At 38.5% G+C, this 23,299-nt stretch overlaps 1 protein-coding gene across 1 annotated transcript in view; it reads left to right on the top strand.

Moving 5' to 3' along the window:
- The first annotated feature begins 19,634 nt into the window (after nucleotides 1-19,634).
- The window catches only part of LOC124405597 (sodium-dependent neutral amino acid transporter B(0)AT3), a 191,468-nt gene continuing 187,803 nt past the window's right edge, over nucleotides 19,635-23,299 (top strand). Inside the window, exons 1-4 of the mRNA XM_046880625.1 lie at nucleotides 19,635-19,928; nucleotides 19,998-20,193; nucleotides 21,430-21,545; nucleotides 22,042-22,149. Of these exons, the coding sequence (XP_046736581.1) occupies nucleotides 19,743-19,928; nucleotides 19,998-20,193; nucleotides 21,430-21,545; nucleotides 22,042-22,149 (606 nt within the window). The 5' untranslated portion in view covers nucleotides 19,635-19,742. The remainder of the gene's footprint in view (nucleotides 19,929-19,997; nucleotides 20,194-21,429; nucleotides 21,546-22,041; nucleotides 22,150-23,299) is intronic.

Here is a 23,299-nt window from a genome sequence, read left to right as displayed (position 1 = left end):
ATTAAAATGTTTAAAACGTATTTGTTTTACTTATCAACAAATATTTTCATGAAACTTTTTTTAAAACACATCTTAATATATTTCATCGAAATGTTTCAAAATTCTGATCGCAAAATTGGAAGAAAAAATTCCTTTGAAAAATTCTAGAGAAAATACGGCAACAAGTTTGCAAATACCTTTTTAAAAAGCTTTCGTGAAAGTTTTTAAAAAGTTTTTATAACATATATTTCAAAAGAATTCCGAAACACTTTTGAAACAATTTACGATTTATTTAATTAAAACGTTACGAGGATAGGTAAATAAACTTTAAAATATTATTTTTATGAATGTTTTTTAAAACGTATCGTAATATATTTCACTGAAATGTTCCAGAATTCTTGTCGCAATATTTTAGAGAAAGGATTACTTTGACAATTTCACCTCTAAAGCGAGTACAGCGAAAAAAGTTTACGAATACATTCTAAGAATTTTTTATGAATGTTTTCAAACAGCTTTCGAACCTTATTGTTAAAAAGATTTTCAAAACACTCTTTTGAAATAATTTACAATGTTATTACATTAGAATGTTCCAAATATATTTAATTAAACTTTCGAAAATATTTCATGTAAATTTTTAAAAATATGTATCTCAATTATTTCATTGATATGTTTTACATATTTTATTTAAATATTTTAATCGTCGAATGATTTTCAAAATTTTGATAGGAGATTTTTTTCATTTTTTATTCCTCTGGCCCAAAATTCTTTTTGCTCCAGTTTATGTCCAAGGAAATAACAACGTAATTCCAATAGGATTTTCCCGCTGATTACGTAAAAATAATATCGATATTCGTAATCAGTGGGAAAAATCCTATTGTAATTACATACTTTGTTCTTTCCTTGGACAAAAACTCGGAGCAAAAAGGGTTGCGGGCCAGGACTATTCAACGTGATTTATGTATAAAGAAAATACGGCAAAGAGTTTACAAAAATATTTCAAAAATTTTAACATAGTTTTTGTAAGATTCTATATCAAGATTTGAAATAATATTTTAATAACATTTCAAGGAATCTTTTGCAAGTTTCTCGCGTGGACATTTTCAACAGGCAGCAATTTTGCTTTAAAATATATCTAAAATGTTTCATAAACTATTTAATAAAAATATTTCTGAAGTATTTCAAACAGAGTAAACTACATTTCAAAAGTCACTCTATAACTCTTGTGACAATATTTTTAGAACATTTCTTGAAAGTATTTGTGAAACGTTATATTAAGTTTAAGAAACATATTTTATTAACATTTCAAGAAATTTGGTGCAAGTTTCTGGCGCGGACATTTTCAACGTGCAGCAATATTTTTTTTTAAATATTTTTGAAAGGTTTCTTTCCTTTCATGAAAGATTTCAGAAAGTTTTCTGAAATACTCTTTGTTATGTGGGCACTTCTGTGATCGGTATCACCTACTTTGAATCCTACTTGTCTAGCCCCTTTATTTATTTGTCTCTTTTGATTATTAAATACAAATTCTCTGGTCTCTCTCGGTCTTAATGATGAAAAACTTGTATGTAATTTACATCCAGGCATAAGTTTGGCTGGTGATTGATTTGTAGAATTGTGGGGTGTGCATAGATAATCAAATAAAAATTGCTTTACAGCGTGAATTACCCTTTACCCCAGTTTTCATCATGCATGGCTACGCGCGATATCATCAATGAATACAGCGACTGCTGGGATTCCCTGTAATAAAGCAGTCAATTTTCGTTGAAATGAATCTGACTGTGAGCCTGTCGATACGCCATAAAATAAACGAGTGTTTTTATACAACCCTAAATCAGTGCTGCTTACTACCAACTTTTGCGATTCTTGGTCTAGCACGTAAAAAAATGAAAACATGTAGAACTTTAAAAAAGATTTACTTTTGAGGGCTTTATTATTCATAGTTTCAAACACATTTCAGAATTTTTCTATTGTAATCAATAACAACATGGTGGTATGGCACATGTACGTAGCGAACGCTCACGTTTTCAATCCGGTGGCGCAGATTCTTCGGTCAATTTTCATCCGATCGACTTGAAATTTTGACACAATCTTTGAAACTAGTTTATCGATTCAACCTCGTAGCTGGATTTTTGAATTCCAATCCCAACATTTTTTTTCATGAAATTTTTTTTAGCAATTTTATGGTCGAAAAATAACATTTTTCGTTTTATACGGGGTGGATCGTGTAAACTTTGATGAGCGGCTACCAAAACTTACTCTACGCCCACTCAAGGTTTTATTTGATTATTTTACGGTTCGTACAGGTCGATTATGGACTTAGGTGTCCAATGCGGGAAATGATAGAAAAAGAAAGGGATTATTTTCAAGGAAACAATTTTAAGGAAGTAATTGTATTATAACAGTAGTCAGTGTAAGGGAGTCGACTGGGGGGAGGGTTTATATTGACGCAAAGAGGTATAGTTATGTGACTAGGATGGAAATGAAGCGTTTAGCGAAGGTAGAACACTAGCTAGTTGTAGTTAAGCGATGTACCTGCTGACTCGGCGAAGATAAGAAAAGGATTCAGGGTGTAAAGTGACTATGAGATTGTGGGAAAGGAATATGAGGTCTGGAGAACCTCATGGAGGACATGTTCATAATTGTAGATATATAAAAAAAAATTTCTAACATTTGGGCTACGAAGTCGAATCCGAAAAGGTGTTTTTAAGTTCAAAAAATTCTTCTATTATATTACAATTTGGACAGTGCTATCAGGAGATGCGCCACTGCAATAGAGTGTTTCGGTTGATTTACTTCGCGAGAGCGGCACATTAGGTACTTATGGTTTGTTCTGATGAATTCATGATGTCATTATTCTAGTCGATTACGGTTGTGACAAAAACAACCTGTCCGTGGTTGTGAAAACTATACACGATCTGCGTCCAGGGGCACAAGCGGGTCGGTTAATACGTGCCGGGAAACTCGGTTCGCTGACACAAGACCTAACTTTTCTCTGCCATCGAATTCATTGGGTGCTAGGTCGAATATAATTTGACTTACCTAGCCTCGAACCAAACTAGATGATTTTCCCATCTAGCTAGCTCCGAGTGGTCGAGCAACCCCCCGTCATCAAACTGGATTCTCATATAGCAGGTTGTCCTTATATCGTCCCCCGCCACTACATGGCGCTGGTAGTCACCTGCTTGCAACGCCGGGTTCCTATTGGTTATGTGAAGATTAGAAACAAAGCAGAGAGCAATTTTACGGGGGCTGGTGGGCAAAGGGGGTTAAGCAGGCAACTATCAGCGCCACGTATTCACGTAGTGGCGGGCGACGTTAAGGCGGACACGATATACCAGCACTGTCAGCCCCTTGGGCCCGAGGGTCGTGTGTCCCACCACAACGAGGTGTTGGCGATAGTTTCAAGGGATGTGTGGAGGAAGAGCATGTAAAGAACAATTTAGACTTGACGCAAGATGACATATGCGTGATTATTAGGTACTTTATTACCTATTAAGTTGTCGGTAAATTCACAGTAAAGATCACAGTTATGTCAAAAAATTATTTTTTAGCCGACAAACTGGCACACGAACACAGATCACAACAGCACTTGATTCAGGTGTTCATTATTTTGAACACGTCGCCTATACGACTCAGTGTTGCCAGATTGAAATGAGCTATCACTTATACGGAGGAGCGGGAATTGTCGTGCAAGGACAGAAAACTATCGTACCAAGTATCGGCACATTAATTGATACAGCAGGATACATTTTCGGCACTTAAAAATAAGATGGAGAAACAATAAATAAAGAACGTTTTGTCAACTCATTAGTAATACTTTTATTTATCACAGTATAACTTTGTACTTTTCCATTAAAATTGAATAGCACTTATGGTACTGTGATAGGTATACCTAATAATTATATGCTCGGATACGAGTCCAACTGTTACTTATCAAATCCCAATGAAAAGCTATCACACATCATTCTAGAAATGTCGCAGTTTAACAAAATACATTTCTAGAATTTTACTGTTGATAACTTAGAATATATGTACGTAAAAAACTTTTTAGCTGAGACCTCACTAAATCTTACGCAATTCTCTTCTGAATACACAGTGCTTTCATTATTTTTAGGATCCAGCGCCGCATGAGTCATCCTTGTCATCATCGTAATTGTAGGCTTGAATTTCTTGCAATCTTTTTGTAGATGTAGAGTAGCAGAGTAGAGTGACCCTTCAACGGTTTCACTCATTAATTTATTTTGGATTTCGGTTTCACATAAATTCGAGAAAAAGTTCACCTCACCGTTTTTCAATTTACGAATTTTATCCCAGAAATCATCGGCATCAGCAGTATGGCTTATATTGTTAGGTAAGGCATGGAATGGCAGCTGCCGCCATTCGTCGTCAATTATTTGATACGAATTTTCAGTCACTACTCGTGGTATTGTTTACATTACTGGAAGTAAGATAAGTTCTTAAACGCGCAGTCCATGTACCTAGGAGTGAAAGTGATGACGTACTTAAATTCCACAAAATTAGGAGACAGACCTGACCTCAAAAATCATTTCTTTGAAGGATGTTGCAAATTTTTCATCATTAGCAGTACTGGAATTAAAAAGCATTTCAATTTTGCAGACCCAGTTCTCCCACTCTTGGAAGCTTTCAGTCCAATCAAAGTCTTGAGTCAAGATTATCGTAAGCATATACCGTCCTTACTTCCAGTAATGATAGCATTACCACGAGTAGTGACTGAAGATTCGTATCAAATCATTGACGACGAATGTCGGCAGCTACCATTCCATGCCTTACCTAGCAATATAAACCATACTGCTGATGCTGATATTTTCTGGGATAAAATTCGCGAATTGAAAATGGTGGGTAAAACTATTCATTCGCCAATTCAAACCAGGTCCAAAGATACGGCGGATCAAGGCAAAAAGTAACAAAAATGACTCCTAGGTACGTGGACTGCGCGTTTAAAAACTTATCTCAGTTCGTTGGATCAATCTCATCTAGACTCGCTTGTAGAACGTAATCTTTGTTCATAGAAAAGCACAAAAGATCAGTGTTTCCTACTGTAACGTCCCGTTTCAGCGTTAACTGCCGTTTAGTCGGACGTACGTATAGTCTCCATTTTGCAGAGCGATTTATCTAATTTCGATGCTGGGATGTTCACTCGTAGTGACGTGGTTGTCTGTCGTGTGCTTATATGTTTCGGCAACCCGGGTGCACTGTATTAGTACGCAGTCGTCGCTGGTTCTCGTACGTGAATCAGTAGGCTGCCCCTGCACTGCAATAGCGCGCGTTCGTCACTGGTGCTTATGTGTGTGTCAGTAAGCTGGCTGTGCACTGCAATCACGCGCAGTCGTCACCGGCGTGTGCTTGTGTGACTCAGTGAGTCGCCTGTGCACTGCAATAGCGCGCAGTCGTCCCTGGTGTGTGTACGCGGTAGGCCTCGTGTGCACGGCAATAGTGCGCAGTCGTCGCCGTTGGATGCGTCATGGTAAACCGCCTGTGCACTGCAATAGCGCGCAGTCGTCACTAGTGTATGTGTGTTTCCGTCGATGTGAAAAATGTGTTGGGTGCTTCGATAGCCTGCAAACACAGCCGGGTGTATATGTAAGTGTGTGTATGTGTGCGTTTGAAATGACTGCTCGCGTAGATTTAGAAACTATGTCGAATGGCTTTTATTGCCCGCTATGTGGCAGTGGACAACAATAAATGTAAATGCAGATTAAAGTAATAACAAAATAGTACAGAAATAATCATTAAGAAAACAGTAAAGTAATAAAGTGTAATTAAAAATAAAGGTGGCCTAATATCGGCGCCAACTACCAAGATCAATAATTTTATAAATTAATACAAATGAATTACAAATGCGTATGGCCTAATATCGGCGCTGACTACTGAAATAATTAGTCACTGGGATTATGAAAATAAATATTTACTTAATAAGCTTAATCAGGTACCTGGTAAGCAATAAATTATAGATTGATATTTGCAAGAGAAGCAGTCGAAATATATGTCAGTCTTTGACGAGAAGAATTTAATATGTGACCGAATCAGTTGCGTAGCCTCAGCTGATTGTTTGGCACAGAGGATTAACGCTTCCGAAGAAGAGCGTAGATAAAACTGTCGGCGAATCTGCACTTCCAAAGGAGAGTGCCAGAACAAAGCCTGCTACCGTGCTGCCAGCGTTTGTTTATATGTATACTCTCTCCAGACGTTCCCCCTCTTTGCCGGCAGTCTAAATTTAGCTCGAGATGTGCTATAGCTACTATTTTTTCGACTTTGTTTGCTCCGATTTGACTGAATCTACATTGTCGCGATTGCAGTCGTATTCTCGGCTTCACATGCTTACCTCATTTTAATATTTGGCCTATGCGCTTATGCGGGAGGTGTCTTATTGCACTCGAATGCACTTAAAGCCTTGTATCTGTTGGTTTTGACTAGAGTGTATCATTAGGGCGATTTTTTTTTGAACAACTATTTTTTTTTTTCAGTCCCCATCGAAAATTTTATTCTACATGTCGGACGAAAAATGCCCTTAAAGTTATAACCCTTAATATTAATATTAAGTACTCGCCCAGGGCGTGAAAAGATTTCCCATGTAAAATACACGTGAATCGAAGCGTTTTTTTTTCAAATCTCTATAACTCAGCGGAATTTTATGATATCACATTGGTCTTGGTCGCAATTTACGCAGAATTGAACGATCTTCGAAAGTGTCGATATCTCAAGAAATATCAATCTGAGCATTTTGGTCTATAGGACCTGTGTTGTAGGAAACCAAATTTCCAACAAAGTTATCCTCTACATTTTTTTGGTAAAGTTGATCATTTCGGAGATAACAGCGAAAAATGGAGAATTTTGGGTAAAAATCAACTATAGTGATCTGTACCATCTCACCAGTGTAAGTTGGACTCACGACGTTTTAGACACTTTCGAAGATCGTTCAATTCTGCGTAAATTGCGACCAAGACCAATGTGATATCATAAAATTCTGCTGAGTTGTAGAGATTTGAAAAAAAACGCTTCGATTCACGTGTATTTTATATGGGAAATCTTTTCACGCCCTGGGCGAGTACTTAATATTAATATGAAGGGCTATAACTTTAAGGGCATTTTTCGTTCGACACATAGAACAAAATTTTCGATGGGGACTGAAAAAAAAAATAGTCGTTCAAAAAAAAATCGCCCTAGTGTATCATATATGTACAGAGAAGAATATGCAGGTGTAGTAACGCCTGATGCGGTTTGGGCGTTACACTACTTTCATCAAGTTGTATAGATTGACGATCACAACTTTATCCAACTGAAGTTAGTTATTTAATGTTACGAATTTTGGCAACACGCATTCAAATAACAAGTAGAACAAACGAATCAAAGGGTCGTTTACTGCATGTTGGGTTTGTTCAACAGATAATAACTTTTCAGTGAGAAGGTTGGTACTGAAATACAGTTTCAAAACTTCCCACTGTTTGAAAACTCTAGCTACAACTGCATGGAGAGACAGGCATCGCGCTTGTGAGGGATAAACAAGTCGATGAATTTTCGAATCCATAAAGCTCTGGAATTCAGTGAATTCACTCTGACGCTTTGAACTTGCCTTAAAATAGTTATGAATATTGTATTGCACCCATCTGATCCAAACCCGACGATGGGCTGCTTTCGTCCATTTCAGTTGCATCTCTTTAGCGATAGTAGAGTCTGCAAAACATTCTTTCCATAAATCTGTGAGGTGATCAATAGCCCGGATGAATATACTGTGTTCAGCTACAAATACAGACGATTTGATTTCAGCAATTTGTATTTCTTGTGATATTCGTTGAAATTTTTCAGTGCATTTCACAGAGGCTTGCATTTTTTGTCGACACTTTGGCAATTTTTTTTTCATTTCAATGTCAGATTTACGTTTGTCATGATTTCGAATAACACTTAGTTCTGCTGTGAATTCCATATTATTGCAAATCGTGCATTGCGCTTTAAACGAATTCGTGGGAACTGGAGCCAGCCGATTCTTGTAATCGGCATGCAGTAGCCACGCATTCCTGAAATTTTGTGCCTCGTGCTGTGATCTACGTTTGATAGTTCCAGTACTTTTGGGATTCGTTATCTTACGACCACAAAAGTCTCTTGGTGGACTATTTTCACAATCAGACTCGATATCTATTCCTTCGTTGTCATCCATTTTGTGTCAGATACTCAGATCACCAATGGATTTCGTCGATATAGAAGGTTATGTTTTGCATTGATACTGCTAGAAAATTTGTGACAATCATTATCAGTGAGATTTTCTGAAGTGCTGGAGAGGTGAGAATAATACCATATACGCAAAAAATAATATGCGTGAGATGGTTCAGGTTAAGGGGACATATACGCCTTAAACTAATAAATTCGATGTCATATTCAAAGGAACACAGTTGATAGAAGAATGTTGCGACGTATACATTTTACAGTAAAATATGTAGAGTCATTAGATTATAAGTACGGACATGCTGAACCCGGTATATAGCCTTAGCCAGGTCAGTCCGTGCAGCGCCGTCCGGCAGCTGTAACCATCACACATCTGGCAAAACAATATACTTATTCGGGACCTTCAAATCAAGCAATAAATACCTTTTTTCGAGTCAAATCACAGCACAAATTTCACCCACACGGGTTTTTCCCATTTTACGACACTCAGTCGGTCAACAGATGTGTACGGGAACCAGCCTGGACAACGCGGCCGCGACACGGTCGCCTATTGTTTAACTTTTACACATATACCTGGTCCTCTTCCCACTTTCTACGCCATTTCTTTTCATTTTTTCAACCAATCTAAAAATTTGTTACATTCCCACCAATCAAGAATCAGAACCACGAATTTTTCTAACTTCCGTCTCCTACCCTTAAGGTGCTTATAAAGACCCGTTGTACATCTCGAAAACACGGGGATGCAAAACTCCTATACCGCTCAAGCGATCAGAGTGAAACTTGGGCAGTTAATGCCTTATTTTGGCAGAAGGTGGAGCGTCTTTTCACTTTTTCAAAATTTTGAAAAAAAATTTACAGTTTGGTTGCCACCCACAGAAATTGGCCAAATTTTTGCAGTTGCACTGAATGGATCGAACTATCCGGTATGATGCCACTCAGCGGTGATAAAACACACATTTTGAGCCCAGTCCCATGAGATTTGATGCTGAAATGACGAAATGGCAGCTGATCTGGTTTTCGGATACAAAGTACACCGAAATCTCATTTTGGCGACATTTGTTACCGACATTACGCGCATGCCGGTAGTGAATGCGTGTAATGTCGGTAAGAAATTACCGACAAATGGCGCCAAAATAAGATTTCGGTGTACTTCGTAATCGAAAACCAGATCAGCTGCCATTTCGTCACTTTACTATCAAATCTCATGGGACTGGGCTCAAAATGTGTGTTTTATTACCGCCGAGTGGCATCATACCGGACAGTTTGATACATTCAGTACAACTGTGAAAATTTGGCCAATTTCTGTGGGTGGTAACCAGTCTGTAAAATTTTTTTCCAAATCTTAAAAAAGTAAAAAGTCGCTCCACTTTTTGCCAAAATAAGGCATTAATTGACCAAGTTTCACTCTGATCGCTGGAGCGGTATAGGAGTTTTGTATCCCCGCGTTTTCGAGGTGTATGCACTACAACGGGTCTTTATAAGCACCTTAAAACAAAACTCCCGCTCCTATTATCATCTACCTCCGAAATATTTCGAAACTCAAACTTCAGTCTAAAAAACGATCTTCTCCGTGGTACATACTAGTACCATCGTCCTGAAACTGAACTAAAGATCTTCAGCTCCGGGAATATCCAACTTATATTCTCGTCATCAAACTATCGAAACCAAGCCTCAACTCATTCAACAACTAACTTCTAACCAATTTGTAACTGCAACTGTAAACTTCTAACTATATTGATTCACTTTTGAATATATTTAAATATAAATAATATACTCCGAGTGAATCAATATCTTATCCGTAAGTACCTATAATCCTTTAATTAGAATTGTAGGAGTTCACGTCGTGCGAGACGCAATTTCAATAATTGTGCCGCGAACGCGTGAACAAAGAACAAATTTTATTTATTGTAGTTTCACCCTAGTTTAGGTTCATATTTGGAGATTATTTACCTGGCTAAACAAAGAGCGGCTTAGCCCTGGAGAGGTGCTGTCGCGTTTTTGTTTCTACATCACATTGTGCATGACTGTGAAGCCATCTTTCATCTGGAATGATTGAGGTTTTGCATGAATATAGTAAACAGCTATGCGCATAAATTCTACATATTTAAAATAGATAAATACAAGTAATGGAGTGACTGACGAGCGTCACTGGTCAGAGGTGGCTCGGGGGCCGTTCCTCCCTTCAGTCCTCTCTTTCGGGAGTACGCGGTCTTGCATATTTTCAAATTTCGCGCTTTCGTGTTACACAGCATTCTGAATTCTGTGGAACCAGCAAATATTTGAACAGCTGAGTGCCGGAAGATGTGGTATATCATTATTCTAACGATTTCTCAGTCTAAGCTGTCTAGTACACAGCCCCATTTTGGAATTGAGAGCGTCTAGTTGTTTTCTAAGTTTGATTTTAGTAATGAAGTTTATAGAGTTCTATACATGTCGGGGTACGTAGGTCTTTGAAAACATCGCTGTTTGATATCATATTGAATATCTTGACATCGTTGTACTGTTTTACTATGACGTCACCGATGTTAGGAGAATATGACTCGATTGTATCACGATTTATGATGTTGCGCCGTATCATTTCTTGAGCAATTCAGCGTCCTATCAAGCAGTCAGCTGATATGCAATGCGCCATTTTGTCATTCCGTACAAGTATCTCTTCTTTTGTTTCGGTAATATTTTTCGGTTTGAGTATAACAGTAGTGTCACGGTCGATTACAAATTGCTTGAATGACGGGATACCTTTTGATAGGGGGTGGTGTGGTTATGGTCGGTTCTCTGAGTTGAGATTTTTTCTTTTGAGCGTTGCTGAGGTTAAATTGTCGTTGAAATTATGTGTTGGAGATTTGTTTTGTTGGGGGTAACTTTTGGAGCCTCCAGGTAGTAAATTTGCCGGATGGCCGGATCCCAGATATCCGGTTCTGGATCATTTCCGGATACCAGACACCCCACCGGATATTCGGGCATCGAGCATCGAGCTATTCGGCAGCAAAAATTTCATCACAGCCATCTTAAGAGCCATCAAGTGAGAGCATACGAAGTGCTCAGTGGCCAATGAACGAACTAACAGATTCAACCCACGGTGCTTTGGCAACGTAGCAATAATGTAACAGTTCAAATGAAAGTCTTGTATCGCTTTCATTTCAGTCTCATTTTACTCGCTATTTAAAATCGTCCTCACACATGCAATCACACTCGCGGGCAATGTGTATCTGTCCGTCTCTACCTCAAATCTCGCCGCTTGCTCGTGTCGCGACTCGAAATAGATCAGCTCTGTATTTCATTTACTGTCTACTTTTGCAAAATCATATATGGGTATCATCTATGTGTTCTCTCGTCTCTGTAAACCTCAGTTGTCTAACCGTTCTCTTGCGTCACCGTTCGTATCGTGCATCATTTCAACAAGGTATCTCGTTTATTTTTCAATCAACATCCTCTGTCGATAATCCTCATCCCACTTCCTCACTATAGTCAATTACCACTAATTTGCGGATTATATGTTGATGATCTAGTCTCTTCCGCTATCTCTCCAGACACACGGATTTTGCCGAAAATACAATAGTCTTGTACAATTAAGAATAATATATTATTAATCAAATTCGTTCGACTTGTAAGAATTACTGATTAGTACTCTACTCCGTGGATTTTTTTTTTCATTCATAATCAATTATAGAAAATTCGAGGCGGCAGTCATTCTCCACGTCACGTTTCTCGTCAACCAACAAAATTTTATTATAAATTTCACATCCATCTGCTACTCTTTACTGGACTACTCAGCAGGGTTTAAAACTTCACGGCACGTTTTAAAAATAATTCACTCTCGTTTAGTTGAAAAATAAATCAATACTCCACCAAAAAAAATCGTAGACGTTAAACCTGTATTCGCGGCCTTATTGCACACTATACTGTTTAGATCTTAGTTCCAGCTTCTGACGTTAGGTTCGCTAGTCGCGATTATCGGTAAGAGCGGATAAGCGGCAGTGACGGCGTAAGCGTAAAACGTCACGTGAGATTCGACTGTCGATCGGGAGTATTCATATGAAAAATATTAAAATTATGAATTTTGTGTATTGAACGACTGAGTCAATCATACCAAAAAGTAAAAACAAGGGTTTTTATTTCCTATTGGAATACTTGTTCAATTTTATTTTATTTCTTTAACCTCGACTAGGAGTCTAATTGTTCTACCGTAATTTGGTAGTAGCCAGCAATCCGGCTGGATATTGGTGGAATCCGATAGACCTGCCGGATAGTGAAAAACAGGCTGGATATGCCATATACCGGATAGTAACCGGATATTTGGCATATCACTGATGGAGATATGTGTAATTGAGTCGGGGCTGAGGTCAGGATTTATGGTACAGACTGATATTTTTGAGTTCAAAGCAGGGTTTCTGGCGTTTGGTAGGTTCGGGGTTTGATGATTCGTCAGTTGTCTGTCATTGACGTTGGTGGAATTCGTGGGTTTCTTTCTTTCGTTTCGAAAATTGTTAGTCCCTTGTACCTCAGCCGAGGACTTGGCGTCCTAGACTACCTTTCGCCTCTGTAAGCCCTCTGCCTAAGTTGCTAAACTAATCTGGTGATTCGCACCGACCCGAGAACCACCCACTTCAAAGTCACTCGCATTCGCTCCACTGTTAAAGAAAATAGTATGTGAACCTTGAGATAAAACGGGCGTTTGCACTGCGTATAAAGTTGAATACCCCCGGGCTTCGCATCGGGGATCTTGGGTTTATACGCAGCGTATAATCGCCCGTTTTTGCTCTGAATGTACAACATACTATTGTTAAATATGTGTACTACCATAATCTTAGAATGTATATACCTTACCTAATTCAACCTAAACTATGGGAATTTTCAATTTCATATTGAAATGCAATATTGTAAGGCGTAAAGGTAGGGACTAGGGATACTCATAGGCTACGGCCGAGTCTTCTGAGCGCCACGCTCCGCAACCTCCGGCTGCGTGCCGTTTTGTCCAGAGGCTTGCATCTCTCTAGAAAACAGTGGAAAAACCGAACGATGGACGCACGTGTGTAGGGCGCCCGATAAGTGTATATTATATAATAAGTACTTTCGAATCCTCAAATGTAAATGTGATCGCTCTTTAAAAAAAAAAAACTATCCTCTACAGTCTCAGAAATGGGATCGGGTCAAAAAACGTGGATGTCGTTCGGAAAAGACAGGAAAATTTCAAGTTATAATTTTTCGGTAGCGTAGCATGGGTACGCCATCTTGGACCATAGCAGACCGCTGCGCGAAAAAAAAAATTTCGCTGTGCATAAATACTCGTCACTTTGAGCGTTGCGTAAGAAACAAAATTCCAGTTGATGATTAAGAACTGGTAGATTATCTAATCGACGACATTACAAATACTGCCGTCCAGAATCAGGTAAGGATGAAGTGTTTCTCGATAACAGTCTCGTTGTTAGAAGCTTTCCAAAAGGTCAGCCTACGGCCCGAAACCAGAGTCCAACCCAGATACGAGACACGCCCTAACACCAAGGTAAAAGAGAGGACGAGTGTGACGAAGCCAACCAAGTCAAGGGCCAATGCGACGAAGCCTTCAGGAACAAAAATAACGACACCTACAGAAAATCAAAAAGATTTTAGCTGAGATAAACTACACTGCTACAATTGCAACAGGAACGGGCAGCCGGATGCTCAAAGTCGACCAGGGTCAGTTTAGCAGGGAATAGAGTAATTCAAATAATCGGACACTTGATTATGATAATAAATATAGTTTATTTACTGCGTCTTGTGGATCGCTATGAGAAACAGAAATACCAGAGCGTATGCTGCAATGAACTTGGTTTTCGAATATACCTTGTAACGCTAACTTTCTGTTACCCTGAGCTGGGGACTTACCGTTAACACTTTTGCGTGATTCTTTAATTAACCGGAATTCTAATAAACGACTGTAAAAGATTTTCGTTGGGCACTAGACGCTTTAGCGTCAATTTTTAGATAAAGAAAAAAGATAAGATACGATAATAATAATTAGGAAACCCGTTGTATGGCTGGCTAGGCTCAGTTTCCCACACGAACTGGTAGAGTGGCGGTATCCAAGGTGGTTGACGAGAATTGAAGAAATAAAAAAATAAAGAAACAAGCTCGAGTTAAAGAAATTAACAGGTCAATCAGTCAAATATTGTCGATTAAATTGACAAGCGTTAGATCATTCAAGGTGGTTAATAAATAATTAGTCAACAAGAATAGTTCACAAGATTTTCGACAGAATAAAGTTAAACGGTAGCTTGAATGAATGTGATAGTTAACAGAGAGAATTAGACGTAGGTCAGAATAAGCGATACAATGCAAAGTCTACTTAAAACTATAGTTCACTGGGCGACGTGATTTTACCCAAGTTTTCGAAAAACGACGCTACGAGAATTATTAGTTAGCTCATTTGAAGCGTGAGTGAAACTTTAGTGAAAAACGGTAGTTGACAAAATTAACGATAGCTCGGAACAGCAGTGACAAAAGAATAATATAGAAGTTACGACAGACGATAACTAATAAGAGAGATTGACGTCGATTAATAATTTACAAAGATCGGTAGCTTAAGAGAGAGAATATCATTTACAGTAATCGAATTGATAATGTACGACAGTCAAAAATACGAGGTGAAACTAACAAAGAAATTCTGATTACATAATTAACGAGAGAATGTAAAAATGTGAGAGTGAGAGATTTAAATGTAAGAGAGAGAAGGGTTGCGAAATCAAGAAATACACTAAATACTACGGATTATAATAATCAAACATGAGAAATATAATAGTTGATAAGCACTAGGTACAGAATTAGCAGTAAGTGATGGAAAAGTACAGTAGTAGTATTTAGTGGCCTAATCTATGCTCGGCTATATTCCAAAGAACTCGATTTACGATACAAAATCATGATCAAAAGCAAATAAAATAGAATAGGCAATATGATACAAAAAAGCAGGAAAATACAATAAGTAATACTTGCACAAAAAATTAAGAGAAAAGAAAAGATAGCAATAGCAAAAGACGATAGAAATTACAGAAGCAATTCTAGCATAAAATTACAAGGTAATCAGAGAAAATCAGAAATACGAAAATATTTATTCGGTAGCTATGAGGTCACACAACAATAATTTTTACGGGATTAATTATTCAACGAAATCGTGCAGTCATATGACGGCTTACAGCAACGCAGAGCCGTGGACCATGACTCACAAAGCAACTGGCATCACACGATGCAACCAAGAAAGAGATAAATAATATACGAGAGAAAATTGAAATTATGAGCAACTTCGTAACAATACGATACAAAAGCAGAAGCCTTACCTTGGCTGGCCACTGTAGGCCACCAAGCACTGATTTTAAATTACAGAGATTAAACTTAACGAGATTATGCAGTCACACGACGCCTTACAGCAACTCAATGTTCGTGGACCATGACTCACAATGATTATAGTCCTTACTAATAGGAAGGCTGCGTTGATACTCGGAACGAGGGCTTTATCAAACTGAACGTAGAATTCTAGAGGTCGGTTCGGCACCTGACCAGTACGTCGGAGGACGGCAGGCTGCGGTAGCTATGTCGTCTTTACGGCATCCGAGAAAGCTGGCAATTGAAGTAGAACGAGAGATTAGTCATTCAGACCGTTGATAGATGAATTCGTCGGGAACTGGAAACGGTAGTTGTCGGTAGCTGTGAATCCCTCGGTAATCAAGATTGCAGTTGTCCTGATGCATTGTTAGCTTGCGCTGAGACGTGAAATCACAAAATTCAAAAAGAAAAGCATTGTTCACTAGTTATTGCTTATTTGTATCGAGTTCTCTTAGAGTACCCCGCCAGGTTTGCGTTTTACCAGAGTTTCCTTTTGCATTCTGCCCTTGTGACGGGACATTCTAAAATGCCATGCTACAATCTGCAAGGAATGAAGTTCAAAATATTAACAGACTGTAATTCTCTTCTTTAAACACTCACCAAAAAAGATTTTGATCCGAGAATAGCCAGGTGGGCGCTTGAATTACGAAATTATGATCAGTGCCTTGAGTACAGGGCAGGTGAAAAGATGAGACACGTTGAAGCTTTTAGTCGCGCAACAAACGCGATAGTCATAGAGAGCAGTTCGTTAGGGTTGAACTTATCGCTAAGTCAAAACCGTGATCCCGAAGTCAAAAAAATCAGTGACAAACTTCAAGTGTCAGAGGATAAGTTTTATGAGATGCGTAACAGTCTAGTTTATCGAAAAAAGGGTGTAAGTCGACTGTTTTGTGTGACAGAAGCTATGGAAAACAATGTAATTTGAAAATACCATGACGAAATGGGCTACTTACGTGTTGAAAAGACGAGTAAAACGACATCGAGAAACTGTACGGAGCAAGGTCAAAACACATATATATAGCGAATTGTCTCAACTGTATCCCGTTCTCGCCATCGTCCGGTAAAGGGGAAGGTAGCGAACCTATATCCCAAGAGGTAAACCGTAAAGAGGCCGTTTTTAACATATTACATAGATCATTACTGACCTATAGATAAGCAGCATGCTTGTAAACAGTACATACTACTAGTAATTGATGGATTCACAAAATTTACCAGACTCTACGCTACAAAAACTAGAAAAACAGTCTCTTAACGAGCATTTTCGAAACTATAGCAGGCCAGCTGTTATCGCCTCGGTATAAAGTGTTACCGGAAGCTGAACTAGCACTACAGGCCAAACATCAAGTCGAATACTGTTTGGTACGCGTCAACAAGGAGTTGTCGTTGATGCATTAAGATAATATTTAGAACAGGAACGCCATGAAGAAAATACAAACCTAGACGACCTCAAAGCCAAAGCTGAGAAAAGAATTATTCATTTACGCGAAAACTTACACGAGGTTACAATGTTCTCCGTAACATTATGCAAATGCGCGAAAGTGTGTGCGCTACGACATTATTCCCGCACGAGATCTTCATACCCATGACGGTAGATAATTTTTACTTTAATGTATTGCAAGAGATAAGATGACAGCTATTCCTGTACAGTCTGTGGGAAATATTTGCATTTACATGAATATCGAAAATCAAATACATAACGGAGCGCCTGTAAATAAAAGAGAACTCAAATAAAATACGTTCTATTCTATTATTTTGTGGACAGCGTATAATGTTGTGACGAGGGGTGAACCTCGCACCTAGTTGGGGAGAGCGGAGGGAGACGAGAGACGAGGGAGAAAGAGTGTACGCGTCTGAGTCGTGTAGAACAATTATCGGGCGTATATTTGCTTGTCCCCGAGGGGCCTTAAAAACTAAATTACAGAGGACGGTCCCACGTGGCGGCCGGTCACGCCCCGGCCGATTAGCGTATACTTAAGTCCAATTCCTTAAAACTAATGATTAGGTATAAATGATGGTGTGAGTGAGAGGGTGTGTGTGAGTGAGTGGGTATGTGTGGGTGTGTGTGGCGGAGGGGGAGAAGATCGGATGAGGATGCAGTGGTGTGAGGTGGCGGCGGGAGGAGAAAGCGATTGGCGTGGTAGATGCACTGAGGAGGCAAATGTGGGTCAGCTAACCTTTTCTGCCGCGTGAACGTGGTGTCGAGGGGGCTTCCTTCCAATTCAGAAGTTGGCACAAGAGTGACTTCTCCGGTCGACCCGGCGCGTCTTTGGGTGCGCCCGGGCCGGTTCGGCTTTGTTTGGCCCCGCTCCGCGGGTTTGGGGCTTATTGTGACGTGCACGCGGGGTGCAACGTCACAATGTAATTACGAGAAAATGTTTACCAAGCTTCCCAATCATTATCTTAGGCGTAGTATTAATCACCTCATATGAGGGAGTTAGTGCAAGAATAGAATGAGTGACTTTGGAAAAAAAATTCTCTCGTGATTGTTCAAACGGGTTAAAGTGTACAGAAAGATATTTTGTGGAAAATTTGAACCCTTAAACACTTACGCTCATTGTACCGTGTACTTTTAAAAGATCTCAAGGCCCTAAATATGCTGTCACGTAGGAGGATTCGAACATGTACAGCCAAAATAGGTTATAGTGAGACATCGAGGTTCATGTTACCCGAGTCGAAACTTGGCGCTCACATTTGACCCTGCTAAGGTTCATATAAACATACTTTAAAGGAAACTAAACCGAGGAATCCTACATTGAACCTCCAACTCCTAAAAATTAAAGTACCAAACCCTACTCTGACGCTCTCAGTAGATGACTGAACCTATTTTCACGCTATTCAATCTTTATCTCCTCCATTGGACCGGACTCCACCTGTATGTATTCTTACAGCTCCTGTCAAGTGATCATAATGAATAATCCAAGAGATATTTCGACACAATTTTGATGAGTTTCAATAACATTTCAAAATTAAGTATTTATTTTTAACCGTACTCATGCAACGTTCCTACGAATACTAAAACCCTTTTAACTAATGGAATATGCAGGAAACACGATTAAATAGATGTGTAAACCAATTCTTATTTATTGGAATTTTGATTTGATTTCATACATTTAAATCATATCTTTTGTATTCTAATCATAATCCATCAGAATCAGTGGACATTTATCAACGGGATAGGATTTCGAGCAATAGAGGGGGATTTCGAACAAACAAGATCAGTCCTACAGCTGGAGGGTTAAAGAAGGTTCTAAGCAAACCTTATTTTGAACCTCAACTTGGTAAATCGCGAAATATTTGACATTTTCAGCGTCAAAGTAGGGTCTGATATTGTATTGAAATAGAACCCACTTTACTATTTTTGAAGCTTACGTAGGAGCTGCGACGTAGGTTTTAAAGTACGCGCTAAATTCCGAATCGGGTAGATACAACTATCGAACAAGTACGTCTCTTACGGTTCTAAATAGGACGTGAGGCTCAAAAAGAATATAGTAAGGTCGGTAATAATTTTGTAAAGGGGAATTCTGAATTCACATCAACGGAATCAATACAGCAGGTCGAAATTTCGTTAAATTATCGAATTTTTGTTAGAATGTTTCTCTGTGAATCGCTGAGGTTACCGAAACCAAATATAATATGTGAGTTCGCAAATTCGTACTTGTGCTCAGCGACATCTAAAAACTGTGAATTATAAATTTTCATACATACCCGATATTTTTTCTTAACTTCCACTGCGAAAATTTAGATCCACCGTGTCAAATTTTGAAATTCTGCTGCCATAGTTAGACTCAGTGACATCGAAAACCTCAATCGCGGAAGCAGCCAATTAATCAAATAACTTGTTTTCATGCACTGGTTGCATAAAAATCTCATATTCACCACACAGGAAATAGGTTAAAACGTAAAGCGTTGGAGTCAAAAAAATTTGGATTCTTGTTTCAGAGCAAGAGGAATAATATTAGATTTTATACGGTTTCGTATAAGAATGTGCTAAAATTGTGGTCGGTAATTCTTGTTAAGCTAAATCCAGCTGAAAAATGTTTACCGATTCAATGAAAATCGAGAAAGAAGATCCAACTTTCTCTTGGACGATAATCTCTTAAGTTCTTGTATTCTCTAGGGTCTGCAAGCACTTGGTGTTCCATGATCTGATATCGTGAGGAGCCTCACTCACTCGGTGGAGACGAACCATAAACGTAATTGGACCGCGTCAAACGAGGTACAACTACGAGATGGCAAACACGGCTCACCTCGTATGTCGACAGAGTTCACGTGATCTGAAGCCACAAAAGAGCTTTGACAGGTTGGAGATGAAGGAGATGCGGGGCCGACTTGTCGTCGAGAATCACAAAAGCAGCTCTACCGTGAGTTACGGAGCTACAAACGCGGGATTTGACGACTCCAGCCCAAACACGAAGGTAAGACAAACTGCCACTAGGTTTAAAACACTATTTCTAGTCTTTGTGTTTATCTCATAACGTTTCCAGATTAAGTTGAGTGACGAAGGTGGGGGCAGTAAACTGGGCAGCACTGAAGGTAAAGCCATCTTCCGACCGGAAGCTGGGGAAGATGAGCGAGAAAATTGGGACAGCAAACTCACGTTTTTACTTGCAACTGTCGGCTACGCTGTGGGGCTTGGAAATGTTTGGCGGTTTCCATATCTTGCCCAAAAAAATGGAGGAGGTACGTATTTGAAGTGACGAGATCAAGTAATTTGTGTGATTGGAAGCGAGACCTATGTGGTGGAAAATTTTCTCGGAAAGCTTAGTTTTCTTTAGAATTCTGATGTCAAGCATTAAATAACTTTAGAATTTGAAGAAGCTGAAAGACATTCCACAGAATTTAAGGGAGTTTTTTGTAGTTCAAAGATATCAGAAATCTCCCTTACGGATGTTGAAAACGTTGGAAAAACGGTTCTCATCGACCAGCAACATATTTCAGCAAAATAGTCATTTGTTTAATTCTTTCAAGCATACATTTTTTGGATATTCGGATGCTTGTGAACATTCTTACCCGTGGGTCTTTGGTGTCGCTGATTATGATTCCGATGTCGGATTCACGTAATTCAATACAGTGGATCCAATAGCGCCGACACCAACACGTAAATTTTTGAAAATAAAATAATAGTGTAAAAAAAAAACAAAAAATGGAGTTAGAACTCTATACGTCCTCGTTGTTAGCTCTAAGTCGTGCCAAGAAAAAGTGCATTTTCAAAACCTCATTGATATTTTCAAAGATTTACGTGTTGGTGTCGGCGCTATTGGATCTACTGTCTTGAATTAGGTGTCAGATGCACATCGGATTCGTAATCAGTGACACCAGAAACCCATCCACATCAAATTTCAAGTTATTATCTTAAACGGATCCTTCAAAAATGAATTTTTACGAAAATAACATGATTTTTTCACGTTTGTTTATTTATTTATCTAATATTATAAACAATTGTGTCATTCATACTGTTTTTTTTATGTTCTCTCATGACAAAAGTGATTGAGAAGTGCGGAAAACCGGATCTGAATACGTCAACAACTAATTAAATATCCGAAATCCAAATAAATCGAGGTGGTAACGCGGGTTACCACCATGCTTCAAAGGGTTAAAAGAAACAAATAGAAATCAGAAAAAATATACTAGTTGCGGAAATTTTTTCGTAGAATATATTTATTTTCAAATAAGATCCACTTTTTTCATAACACTTTCTAAATGGACTCTAGTACATAGTTCTTAGCTAGAGTTCTCAATAGTGATTTTGTCCATTTTCGAGAAATTCCTTGACGGTCTTTCTCTCGTCAGGATTTTTTTGAGAGTTATATATGGTCATTAGAAGAAAAATTTCCACTTCAAAATTTTTTGCACTATTTCGGATTGTTGTGCTGATGCCGCATTTAAAATATTGTCAAACGGATGTTTCTGATACAGGGGCCTTTCTAATCCCCTACTTTGTGATGCTTGCGATTGAGGGCATTCCGATATTCTATCTAGAGCTGGCGATTGGGCAGCGTCTGCGGAAAGGAGCCATCGGAGTGTGGAATCAGGTTGATCGACTTTTCCCTATCACATATCCTGCACGATTTGCTTTTTGTGTATTTTAATTGTGAAGACTAATGCGTGATCATTGAACGTGAAAACAGTAAATAGTTATCATATTAAAAAATATTATTAGTGAATTGACGGCTCATAACCTACGTGAAGTGGTATTAGCCGATAGTGAGTTCTGGATTTCATAACACTTCTTCAATCATAATTTGACAGTCTGGAAAAGGTTAATTCACATACACAAGATTGTGCTAATTTATTGGTAATAAGTTGATGCAATTCAAGGTGGATATATGCTTGAGAAATAAAATTCGATTGCACAAGAAAGCCAAACTAATTCGTGGATAATCATACAAGATACTTGAAATACATAATTTATGCTGCAATTCTTCGGGTTGCCAATTTCCTTAGCAGTATACAATTGCAAATTTTAATGCCATTACAATATATTTTTTGACTCTTTGAACAATTCTAAGTGACAACTGGATGTTTTAGGTATCTCCATACTTGGCTGGTATCGGCTTAAGCAGTGCGGTGGTTTCGTTCCACGTTGCGCTTTACTACAATACTATAATTGCCTGGTGCCTGTTCTACTTAGCACAGGTAATGCCAAGATTCTTAATTCTACACATAAAAAATTTACATGAAATGTTAATGTTTATCATTGATTTACATCGACTAATATGTACTTATATTCTCGAATCTGAATTTTGTTGCCCATTGTGATGTAAGTCTAGGTAGTTTCTTGAAATAAGGTCGGATATTGAATTTTTGTAACGTGTTGGTTCAGGTAAGGGATGACTTTGGGCTTAATCACTTATGAATTGAATTATATAACATTGTAGGAAAAGACAAATAAAAATAAAACCATGTGATATGAGCCACTCAAAGTAGGATGGAATTCTATTCAAACATTTATAACAAAAGTTTGATGTGTTGATTAAAAGGGAGCTGGAAAAACTAAAATAGTTACATCGAAATTATATAAGTAATTGAAAAATTCAGATCCACCGTAAGGTTGAGAATGAAATTTGAGCGATGTGAAAAACTGCGTGTTGACCTTGACAGTATAGCCATGTTGTCGATCTGAAATGAAGTAAAGCATTCCACAGTACAATTTTTAACATAAATTTTGAGTTGATAGAATACGATAAATAAAACTCACATGAAAACCTGAGGATATGTTATTCGTGATGTTTCTCAGATCAAATCGTAGGAATGTTGTAATTTGGCAAAATGAAGCAGAGAGTAATAGGTGTCGTGCAAGTGTCAATTAGGACTTGCATGAAATTACAGATATTCAACATAAGTGAATAAAAAGGAAAATTTCTGATCAAAAGAGAACGAGGTGCTTATCGTACAACTAATAGTCAGGGAATGGAAGAGAAATCATTCAAGCCTGCTTGATTATCGTAAAGGTTGATGGCGCAATATTTGGAAGGAATCCGAATTGAACAAACGCGATACATCTACTATCAGAAGCGAGCATAGTGCCAAAATCCCTTCTACTCGATTCATCTCGTTCGTAAGCAGCGCCTGTTGACCTTACTGTGACGTCAAAATTGAGAAATGGTGAGCTTGCGCATCAAATATTAATTTTTGTAGGCGGCTGACAAAGTTCCGACCCAAGTTGAATTAGTTCAGAGCCGTAGGAGAGGACCGATAAATGGCTCGATAGTGGTATATTAATGAATGAGTTGAGCGACAAAAGAAGTATGTGATCGTTCCTGCATCCGGGGCTTCGTATTATGCG

This window comes from Diprion similis, chromosome 4 (genome assembly GCF_021155765.1).
Source record: "Diprion similis isolate iyDipSimi1 chromosome 4, iyDipSimi1.1, whole genome shotgun sequence".
Taxonomy (NCBI): Eukaryota; Metazoa; Arthropoda; class Insecta; order Hymenoptera; family Diprionidae; genus Diprion; species Diprion similis.
Note: the sequence above shows the minus strand (reverse complement) of the source record. Positions and strands in the feature narration are given on the sequence as shown.